The sequence below is a fragment of the Pteronotus mesoamericanus genome, unplaced genomic scaffold, assembly GCF_021234165.1.
Source record: "Pteronotus mesoamericanus isolate MK-2021 breed Mesoamerican mustached bat unplaced genomic scaffold, CSHL_Meso_final contig_20, whole genome shotgun sequence".
Taxonomy (NCBI): domain Eukaryota; kingdom Metazoa; phylum Chordata; class Mammalia; order Chiroptera; family Mormoopidae; genus Pteronotus; species Pteronotus mesoamericanus.
The window spans coordinates 83,483,225-83,495,395 of record NW_026555085.1 but is presented as its reverse complement, the minus strand read 5'-3'; the positions used below and the strand labels follow the sequence as shown (position 1 = coordinate 83,495,395).

Genomic DNA, 12,171 nt, shown 5'->3' with positions numbered 1-12,171 from the left:
CTCTTTTATCCACACAAATCTTGCATACAGTACATCTCTTTCAAAATATTGGAACAGATTTGCTTTTATTACTCTTTTACTGAACTTTTCTGTACTTAATGAGTCTTTTCTTTCTTTTTACCCCTATTGCTGCTTCCCCTTAAACAGCAGCCTCTTACACATTGATGTATCTTACACATCGGAGATAGAATGTTTGATAGACCTACAAAGGTTGACAACTCCTTTGTGAAAAAATGTTGCCATGTCATTTCTAGTCACTGGAAAGTAGTATGGTGCCCAAGATGACTGTAGAAAAACATTCCTACAGAATCATGAAGGCTACATATTGCCCTGTCCTTAAACTCAACTTGCAGGAATAATTTTTTATTGCAACTTTTGTAATTACCACAAGTGTCATATATAATTATTTAGTCTGTTAGAGCTGCTAGTGTGTACATTATAAATATTGGAAAGCAAAGTGCTTACATACACATAGTGGATATAAACCTATTAAAGAAGACAACCAAAGAACAAATTTAAAAGCAACATGACCAAACAATTTTTTAAACTAATAAGACTATATTATATATTGAATATATACATACATACCTATGTACACATACTGAAATGAGGAGGAATAAGGAATCACTGAGATTGGGCTGCAGACAGACTGTCCAGAAGTTCCAGTTGGTCAGAGGGATCTTTTTGTCCTGTTATCTTGTAGTATTCTGCATTTAATACCTTTTACCTCAGTGCCAAGTTATTTGTACCCACATTTGCGCTCAATGTTTGTGTCTCCTTACTCTTGTTTGTTGGAAGGGAAATTGAAATCCTTCATGGGAAGGGTTGGGAAGAATTGAGATTTAAACCAGAGGAAAAGGAAAAAAGAGAGGAGACAATAGGGATAACAACAATCCACACTTATAACCTACTGAGTCAGCTTCAGGTGAGTCAAGAATTGGATCTTAGCGTCCTTACTCTCACATATCACCAATTTGATATATTTCACATTAATCTTTCTCAAACTGCTATGCCTCAGAATCACTTTAGATCATTATGTAAAAATACCCATGCCTGCACGTCTACATTCATTACTGCCTTATTTACACTAGCCATGAAATGGAAACAATCTATGTATCCATTGACAGAAAATGGATAAAGATGTGCTATGTATGTGTTTGTGATAGAATACTACTCAGCCATTAAAAAGGGGAGGTCTTGCCATTTGCAACAACACAGATGGACCTTGAGGGTATTATGCTAAGTGAAATAAGTCAGAAGGAAGAAGACAAATACTGTATAATTTCACTTATATATGGAACATTAATAAAAACGAACAAACAAACCAAAAAGTTCATAGAGGCAGACAACAGATTGGTAGTTACCAGAGGAAGAGGAGGTGGTGGAGGGAGCAGGGAGGGCAAAACAATGAAAGCGGGTCAATTATATGGTAATGGATGGGAACTTTTGGTGGTGAGCACAATGTAATATATACAGATGTCAAATTATAATGTTGCCCACCTGAAACTTAAATAATGTTAAAAATGTTACCTCAATTAAAAAAAAAAAACAACAGTGCACGGACCCTACCCTAAATGTGCTGATCTTTGGCAGGTACTCCGTGATGTTTCTGAAAGCCTCCTTTGTAGACACAAGACTTACGGAATTTTGTTCAAGAATCCTCTTTCAACCTCTTAGTGGAATAATGTACCTACTTCGGGCCCCTTGATATCTGAATATAAACTTCCAATTAACCTGAGTATATAACAGTCTATAAGTCATTACACATAGCTATGTGAAACCAGTGGGAATCAACTTTAAAACCATATTCCCCCCAAAGTTCCCACCAGAGTACTTTACTATAGGATAGTCTCAATGAATGATTAGGGTTTGATTGAGACAGAGCTCCCCAAAACTTCATAGATATGCCAAGTATAATATTAAAGAAAGTGGCAACTGAGAACAGTAAAACTAATGTGGTAGATGCATGGAAGCCGTGCTGAGAAATATAGTCAATTCTCATTTTTCAGAGTAGTTGAATGTTCTATAAATTTACTATGAATGCTGAATTAGCAAATACTGAACCAATGCTTCTAGGGGAAATACAGGATTCAGTCCCTGTGAGCCTATGGTCACAACATTTTTATCAATCAGTCAGTATATAACCTTGTTTTATATATAGTCTGTTGACACACACTTCACTTAATATATGTAGATTGTTGATTCATTAAAACCAAATTCATACTCAACAGCACTATAACTTGTGCCTCAGCAAAGCTTATCTCGCTTGCCTGTTTTCTCTGTAAGGAACGTCAGCCTTCGTTCACTTAGTCACACTAGGCAGCACTTCAACTCTGTGCTCAGGGACCATTTTAAACAGCAAAATCACCAACACAAAGCACAAAAGTGTGAAAAGCATGGCACTATATAAACCGCGAAAAGAACACTCGTTCACAATGTGAGAGCTTAAAACAGAACATTAGAAACACGCCGAAGCATTCAAAGCTTATAATGTTCTGACCTCAGCTGAGAAAGCGAGTGCATTGGGCAGCTCGGTTTTTCACCACTCTGGGCCTGTGCATGTGTTTAAATGACCAGAAGCTCCATAAGTATTGATTTGGGGGTTACAAATAAATTTTAGTAAGTAGGCAAATTTGCAAATAGGAAATCTACAAATAATGAGGATCTGTTATATTTTGAAACTTTATTAAAAATAAAAACAATTATTTCATAAAACCTGTAGGTCTTTATAATAGAGATTGACTAAGGAAAGAGTAGATAAAGAAAATTAGGTCGAAAGGAAAAGTGTAAACTACTGCTTCTCCTAGTATGTCTCATGTATATGACTTCCACTTCTATTCCTTTCTCTCTTTGGATAGAAATATAAGGCCTGAAAGTTCCTTGAAGACAGGGACTGTCTTGGTTCAAAACTGAACTCCAAGCATCTAGTTCAAAGCAGGTATAAATAAATGTTTACTGAGTTTCTCTTTCATTCCAGGGTGTTAAGGGAGCCATCACCTAACTAATAGGTCGAGGAATTCTCTGTCAAAAGAGTAGGCAGATAAGTCAAACAATGGTGCGGGTTGCAGCATAGTGTTTTTGATAGAGTTCTACATTAGATGCTAGGAAAACACATAGAAATGGTCCCTGACCTAAGCTTAATGAGGTCAGGAAAGGCTTTCCAGAGAAGTTCATTTCTAAGTTGAGTGTTATGGGTGAAAGGACATTCGAGGCAAACCGAGCAGACATACTAAGGCCTGATACACTTGGGCCACCACAAATGTCTCATCATGCTGGGGCTTAGGATGCAAAGTTAAAGCAGAACTGAACCTGAACAAGTGGACAGCATCAAGAAGCTCCTTGTACAGAAGGTGTAGGTGCAGGATTTTATCCTCAAGGCAGTAGGGAGCCATGAAGGATGTAAAGCATGGGAGGTGACATCAGATTGGTTATTTCAAAAGCTCATTCTAAAAGCTCTCAAAAGACTGGGCAAAAGCAGTACTAGCGGAAGTAAGACCAGGAAGGGCTGTTGCAGTAACCCCAGCCAAATAGATTGAGAAAATAGGATTTGGTGACTAAATCCATAAGAAGGAAAAGGAGAAATCTAGGTTTCTAGTTTGAACATCTCTGTGTATAAGAATATAGAAGAACTTCAGTTTTGAGACACGTGAAGTTTGCTGTATATGTACAGCAGCCAATTGCAGATCTCTTGAAGGCTTCTATGAGACTCAGGAAAAATTTGAAAACTTGCAAGGTACTTTGGATGAAAATTTTTAGATCCAAGTGTGTATTTAGAAAAACTATTGTGTTTATAAGATTTAGTGAAAACTAACAATTGCCGAATCCTTATGAAGAAAATTGGAGACCTGAATTCATTGTATTGATTTGGAAGTCATTCCAAGCATGCTGGTTGAATCCATGGGAATAGGGAAGTAAAAGATAAACTTAAAATAAAGATAAGTAAAGATAAGTAAAGTAAAAGATAAAGTATAAAGAATAAAAAGGACAAAGGATAGGAGTCAGTAAAGGACACCAGGTTTTTAGTGTCAGCTGTGGGGGAAGAGCTTGGGAAGGATATTGCTATGAAACGGCCTCCCGGTCCCTGCCTACAGCAGTCTCTGCATCCTCCAACTTGTAATGTGCCTTCTACCTGCCTGCTGGACATACCTTTGTAAAACAGAAATCAAGTCATGTGACGTTCCAGCTCAGAAATCACAGTGGGCTCTACATTTGTCTACATAGTCCAAATCTCACAAATTTCTTTAGATCCCACCCTCAAAGATCAAAAAGAAGTTTGACCTGCTTTTCCTCATCCTCCAAAACAGGCTCTGGTATGCTGCCCTACAGACACATCCCTCAACCTTTGCTCACCCTGTTTTCTTGAACTGTGTAGTGTTTGGTACTTCTCCAGTTACCAGAATTTCAATTTATCCCTTAAGATCTAACTAAATGTTCCACCTCTAAATTATTCTCAAAAGTCTCCAGTTACAATTTGAGCCTTCTATTCTTTTTCTCCACACATTTCCTTTTCACCTTTATCATAACGTCTCTTCCTCTGCCGTGTCTGCTGTACCCATACTTGTCTCTGTTAGAGTATGAGCTCGTTGAGTCTGCCCAGCTCTGTGTCCCTGAGAGTCCAGCACAGGACCTCACTGGTAGAGTGGCGTTCCATAAGCATGTGTGTTGTTTAATTGGCACAGTTGGCATCCAACACTACAAATGATGAATCACAATGAAAGCCTTCCCTTTTTGGTATATTTGTAGAAACTGCATCTTAAGGCAAAGGAATATTTTGTCCTTAAGGAGAAGCATTATAATTGGAGGATTTAGCATCAAATATGAATTGCATAATAATAAATTCTAAAATCAAAGAATCAACATTAAACTCGTATGAATATTTAAAATTGTAAAATTGTACTCCTGGAAACAGAATTTTAGCAATAGAGGAAACCCAAAGAACTTCTCTAGTCCAGTTTTAAACTCTCTCCTGTAGAGAGAGCCCTATTCCTCAGGGTGCTGGGGGGTGCCAGGTTTGCCAGGCCACCAAACCTTGCTTCACATAGAGTAACCCTACCTTCAAGTGTTTGTATATGAGGTTTTCAAACAAAATGGTACTGAAAAATTATTTTGCTATTAAATCATTTTGAAAAATAAAAGCGTAACCTTCAGGCTCCTTCTGTAACCTTGTGACTCTGGGCCTCCATTTCCTCATCTGTAAAATCCGAGAGTGGTACTGTAGTAGTTGTGCTTTCATTCTGAGCCCCTGCTGTTTTTCAAGTAATAAAACAGAATCCCAAGAGAAGTGGCTTACTCAGGCCACATGGAGAGATAATGACAGAACCAAGACTAAAATTTAACTGTCATCCCTGATTGTTGTTTCTCTCTCTCTCTCTCTCTCTCAAAACAAAACAAAACAAAAACCCCTACAAAGTGGATATAAACAAGTTATGGATATTAATTATATAGAAAAATAGATATCAGGATTATATAAACAGCATGTAAAAGTAGAACTATGCTATGTCAAATTTGCCTTCTTTAAAGCTGGTGTGCTACTTAAAACATGGATTGAACACTTAATTTTACATTCATTCTTCAAGTTTATAAGAAATATTTGGGTGAGTTGTTTGCATGGCCCATTTCTCTTTTGCAAAGCTATTTATGAGTTGTTTCTTCTTGGCTAATTCCCATGTAATCAGCAGAAGCACTTAAAATCACTCCATTAATCATCCCTTTCATTTTAGTCTCACTGCATCTAAATGTAAAAGGACCTCCAAGATGTTATAAGGTTTTGGGAAGCAAGAATCTGTAATGCTGGTCCTTTCATTCATCTCTTTTGCTTTGCTCATGTTCCTCTCTTCATCCCCTCCTCTCCAATCAAAGGTATCCATGAGAAAGAAACGAAGTCACAAAACAACTATCTTGAGAGGTGTGTGTGGACAGGAGGGAAAGAAGGGCAGTCATGCTCCTTGGCCTTGTTGATGGTGGGGGGTGCGTATGGGCTGATGCTGTCGTAGCCTTGGGGGCTTTTTTGTTTAAGGATAAAATAAAACAAAACAGCTCACAGAGACACCTCCTTCTTCCCCTTCCTTCTGCCTCCATGAGTAACTACCCATATGGCGCGCTGCTGCTGAGACCAAGGAATGAGTGAGTAAAGGTGTTTAGAAGTGAAGTATTGGTCCTAATTAAATACGTGTCCTTTTACAAATAAGTATTAAAACTTTGTAATGTGTATACCCTACTTTGGGATTCATAGGATTTGAAGACAAGTTCAGCCACCTTTGCATCATGCACCTTTGGATACACAGTTACAGTAATGCAGTAATATACTAGGAAAGATGGCAGGGACAGTGTTTAACCTCGGTAAGACCAACTTTCTGAGGACATTACAGCATCCATTTCACGTGAACAGACTATTAAAAGGTTTGGTAAGACCTGCACATGGTAATGTTACACTCATTTGTCAAGGTCACAAGTAATTAAAAGTAACATTGTCTCAGTGATCTATAATTCTGTTTCACCTCCCTCTCCTCACCCTCTGGAGTAGTTCAGATTCTAATTAGAGCCATTATGTTAAGTTTTTTGTTAATCAAGTAGTTTCATATATAAATATATTTATGGTAAGATGCTTGTCTTGCCATGGGCAAAGAGATAAAAGTAACACTTAGACCATGTAAAAAAAATACAGCATCCTACCTTTAATTTGGTGGCTATGTTTGGAATTTATTTCATAAGCCTGGTAAAAAAAACTGAAGAAACTCTGTTATAATTGATGCTTTTTGAGATAGGTTTGATGGTTTTGTTAACTTCTTGCTCTTATTGGGTTGAAGGCAGGTAAAATATTCTGCAATCTGAATTACTCCTTGAGTTTGAATTTTCAATACTTTTATACTTTTTTCCCCAAACACATTTTAACTGAGTCCGATCATCTTCACTGTTAGGAAAAAACCAAGGTGTTTGTCGTTGATTCTTTTGTTTTCTGTGAAATTGGGTTACTTACAACAACCTTTCACTACTAAGCCATCTTGTTCTTTAATTCTTATTTTATTATGTGCTTGATTTAATGCTATGCAGCTAGCAATAATATCACATAATTATGGTCCTGAAAAACACAATACCCCTTTGAAGTCTTTCTGATGAGAAAAGTAATACTTCTTTAAAATACTCAGTGCCGAAACTTGCTGAGAAATGATCCTGCAAGAATCTCACTGCAGAGGAAATCTAAAAAGACAAAAAAACAAGCTTCCGTAGAGATAAGATTGGGAAAAGAGTAGTTACTCAAACCAGTTAAGACAGAAAGAGAAGATCATACTCCTTTTCTTTCATTTTGGTTTTTGTTTTCTGAGTTTTTTATTTAAATAAATAGATGTGGTATATTTCTCTCATTTGTATATAATTCAATTTGTACAAAATTTAAAACTTTAACATAGTAACAATTTATATTTTCATGTGAATTTTAAATGGATCCTTTTCATAATATGCAATTATCTGTAGAAAACATTTGCAGTCTATTTTATGGCAACAATAGGTTGATTTATAAAAGTCTGTCTGTATCAGACACCATTTACCCATGGTATACTTTGATTTGGAATTAATGTTCATATTCTAGAGGAACCATCTAACACTTAGCATATAATTCAGCACAACTGAGCGTGCGTACTTTTTTTTCTCACAGAGGTGCCATTAATAAAACAGACACTTGGAACAATTTTTTTTAGAAGATTTAAAGAGCTCTCACATCTTACATTTTACATATAGTTCAGTGACTATACCATGAAAATACAGAGTATACTAAAAAGATTACAAAGTCAAGATGCAATGCTGAAAGGTAAATTTGGAACTTAAGTAATACACCATGTAGTATTCCCACATTACTTTTGGCTGGTTCAGTATGACGCCTTTTGCCTCACACCTGGAAGCTGGCTTTCTTTATAGAGTGTTTCAGCAATCTGAGAACTATTGGAATACGTTGAGAACAGCCATGCTCTCTCCTCACCCAGCAAGTTGGTGGGTTTTCAGCATGTGAATATTACCTGTGTTGCCTTCTCTAATTTTTGACTTACTGCTTGTTTTTCTCTTCTTCTTTCACAACAGTCAGCCAACAAGGACAAGCCTTCAGAGTTCAGATGGAGCCCAGAATCTATGACACAGTAAGCATCTTTTCTTTCTAAATAATTTGCTGGAATAAATAGTTGTTTGTTTTTGATTAATGACAGTTTTTCATTTTCCTTTTCAAAACACTCTGAATTAAACTTCAGATAATTGATTTTTAAAAGTTGATAGCTGGTTTGAGGAGAATACTTTTTTAAATTTTATTTATTTATTTTTAGGCAGAGGGGAAGGGAGGGAGAAAGAGAGGGAGAGAAATGCTGATGTGAGAGAGAAACATCAATTGATTGCCTCTCACACATTCCACAACCGGAATTGAAACCACAACCCAGGCATGTGCCCTGATCAGGAATTGAACCAGCAACCTTTCACCTTGTGGAATGATACCCAACCAACTGAGCCACACCAGTCAGGGCAAAGAGAATATTTTAATGGTTGGATGTTGAGGATGTATATGAATATTTACAAGAAATTAAATTAAAATATCACACTAAAATTTCTTGAACATAATCTCTCTTGAAGTATTGATTTGAGAGAGGGATAGAGCAAGGAAGAGAGAGACAGACAGACGCATCAGTTTGTTTTTTCACTTATTTATGCATTCATTGGTTCCTTCTTGCATGTGTCCTGACTGGGGATTGAACCCACAACCTTGGCATATCAGAATGATGCTCTAACCCAACTGAGCTATCAGCCAGGGCTCACACCAAATTTTTGTTTTTATGGACCTATTTTGTCATTTACTTTTGTTTGAGTTACTTTTGAAATGTATTAACTGAAAACAAGTACAATATGTGGTAAAATATTATGAAATGCCCTTTTTTCAGGCATTAAAGGAAAAATGCTAATACCTAGAACACTAGCATTGTATATTTTCTACAAATACCTAATGTATTTCAGCAATTTATTTTGAGTTATTTATTTTAAAAGATCTCTAGGAAGTTTTGTATATTTATTTTGGACTTGCTGTATCACTTAATACATTAAATAGAAAATCCCTCTTTTACTTCAAAAAATTAAATCAAAACATCCACCAAAAAATTTCTCAATTTTTATCATTGCAAATAATTTTGTACCTGATTTTAAGCCCAAACTTTATATTCACATATCACTAGCAAACTATCACATGACTTGAACACGCCTCTAACAGCTTAGGTGTCTGTCATGCCCTCCCATCACCCCCCAAAACACATGAGTGCATGCTTTCACACATATGCACACAGATAATCCCTGCTGAATTTTCTTCAGAAAATATTTGTTCAAGTTAACCCTGCTACACACTTTGACATTGTGAAAAATAATGTCTTCCGGTTCAAAAATCCCAACTCAGATTACAGTCTAATTTACAGGAATTATCAAATGAAAGCATACATTATTTCACAAGATAATATTTCATTCTACAGATAAAAGATCAGCCTCGTTTTTAAGTGATATTTCAAATAGTCACTGAATCATGACTGAGAAGATGCCCTAGAAATTCTTTTTATAGGATTTTAAAGTCCTCTGTTTTATAGTCAAGAAAACTAATAGGAAAGGTCTTGTGCAAATCGCACAGGCGCGCCTTTGTGTCAGCTCTTGAACCAAGACCTATGTTCCTAGTGTCCAGACCGGGAAGGGTGGAGGGGAAGGGGATGTGTTTTAAACTGTATCCAGTGTTGACAGGCTCCTTGTTAAGATACCATTTTGCCGTAAGTTTAAAATCTTTCTTTTTGAGAAAGCAAATTTGTTAATAATTATATAACTATATATAGCCCTGTATCGCCTCAGAGCTCAGTCACTGACATTGTCACATTTGATTCTCACCATTTCCCTGGGAGAGATGCAAACCGGGAGCCTTAACCCTCGTTTCCATAAGGAGGAACAAGATCTGGGAGGCTGCGGCTTGTCTCAAGTCGCTGCAGGTAGTACTCGATGGCAGACCTAGCCTCAGATCGCAAGTCCTCTTACTTCCTCATCTGCAGTTCTTTCGTGTCTTCCCTTTTGCCTGTCAAAAGGTGCAAATATACATCCCAGATCTTTCCGTTTTTTGCTTTTGTTTTATCTGGCAGGTATGTTTTCAATTCCAATCTGAATAATTGAGATTTTACATAGTAGTTAATAATACAATCATTGACCATGAGGAGACTATACTCAACAAGAGATTGCACATACAAAAAATAGAGTGGAACAGGAAGGATAAGCTCTATTTCAACAACCATAAAATGACTGCATTTAATACATTATGGGAACAATGGTCTTGGCATTCTTGAACACATTTTTAAAACTTTTTACCTAATAGGTAATCAAAAGACAGTAGTCACTCTGGCTATGTTGGATACCCAATTTCAGGTGAGAGCGAGATCCTTGCCATACTCTCCAGGTTCAAGTCCAAAAAGCTTCACAAAACATCCCAGCTTCTCAAGGCTGTCAGAGCAGCTCAGCTTCTCCTTTTAAACATAGAATGTTTAAGGAGCTTCTGAAAATAAGTTTTCAAGAGAAGTTCAGATATGTCTAAGTGCTCTAGTTCATCTAAAGCCTTTGGGCTTTCCCTACACTTGTAATTTCTTAGAAGTAAGGATGAACTGAGATACATTTCTCATGACTTAAAAACTTGTAAGCTAGTGGAAGGTGGGAATACTATTTATAGCCCAGTGTGTGCAAAAGAAGTCATCTCTTTATTTCTTTAATTTACTTATGTGAGTCCATTGTACTCAAGTAAATGGACAGAGGCCTTTTTTGGGGGATGGGGGCGGTTTCTTCGCAGTATTGCCATTCAGTTTGCACCATCTAATTATTAGTTGCTTGACCAAAATGAGTCACAAAGGACTGCCTTTTATAACTTTCTACTTGAATTTCTTGTCTTGTTTATTCCTCTATTTTTTAGAAATGTCAGTCACTTCTGTGCAAACTATTTATACATATTTTAGTAAAGCTGCACTGTTTTTAAGATATGAAGGAGAAACTTCTCTAGGTTAGTTTAACAAAGGCATATTCTTGAAAGTCTTGAACTTTCAGTTTTCCATCTCATGCCTCTAGGTTGTTATTATCTGCTGCCCAAGTGGGCGTTTCTAAGGAAGCTTCTGTAAATATGTCACAATCCATATAAGTCCAATAGTATTGGTGTTCCCTAGTTAGTTACTAGTATATTTCATTTTGAATTTGTTGGGTTTTTTTTTAAACAGAGAATCTTTTATTATTAACAATTTGAGTCAGAAAGAAGTTAGTTTACATGGTCATATTAAAGTCCTTTATAAATATGGAACTCAAATGTGAACTGAATGAATGAGTGAAATCTCTTCTTAATATAGCATAGTGATAAACTGACTCCACATAGTCTATCACTCCTCCACTATATATTTTTTTCATTATAATAATCCTATTCCAGGCTCCTTTAATTTCTTCTTGTCTTCATAAGAAGACTATAGTTTACCTTTTTCAACTAAAATACCCTGTTACTTGCAACTTTTTTTAAGTTCTTTATTTTTTGGCCACTTACTCTCCACACACACCGGTGTTTCTGAAATCAGAACCATCTATTGTCAAGTGGATGGCATCACATATATTCTAAATATGTTCTTCATCAGATAAATAATTTGCAAATATTTTCTTTCAGTCTCTGTTTTGCCTTTTTATTCTTTTTCTTAATAGCAGCTTTTGAAATGCGACTTTTACTTCTAACGAAGTCCTATTTATCAAATGTTTTATTTTATGAATCATGTGTTAGTGTAGTATCTGAGAAACATTTGCCCAGGGTCACAAAAGTTTCCTCCTATGTTTTCCTGTGAAAGCTTTATGCTATCAGGTTTTATTTTTAAGTCTGTGACCTATTTTATTTTAATTTTTGGTATATACTGTGAAGTTTGGATAAGAGGGATTTGTTTTGTTTACATTTGTTCCAGCACCATTTGTTGAAAAACAGTACTGCCTCAACTGAATGGCCTTTATTGAAAATTGGTTGTTAGTATGTGTGTAGGTCTCTTTCTGGACCTTGTCTGATTTGATCTATTTCTCTGTCTCTGTATCAGTAACACACTCCCTGGTTACTGCAGTCTTGTAGTATGTCTTGAAATCATGTTATGGGTCCTCCAACTTTGTCTTTTAAAATTG

General features: G+C 36.3%; 1 protein-coding gene across 1 annotated transcript in view; it reads left to right on the top strand.

Moving 5' to 3' along the window:
• Positions 1-12,171, top strand: part of AHI1 (Abelson helper integration site 1) — a 170,773-nt gene that overhangs the window by 146,249 nt on the left and 12,353 nt on the right. The window contains 1 exon segment of the mRNA XM_054568649.1: positions 8,071-8,126. Within this exon segment, the coding sequence (XP_054424624.1) occupies positions 8,071-8,126 (56 nt within the window).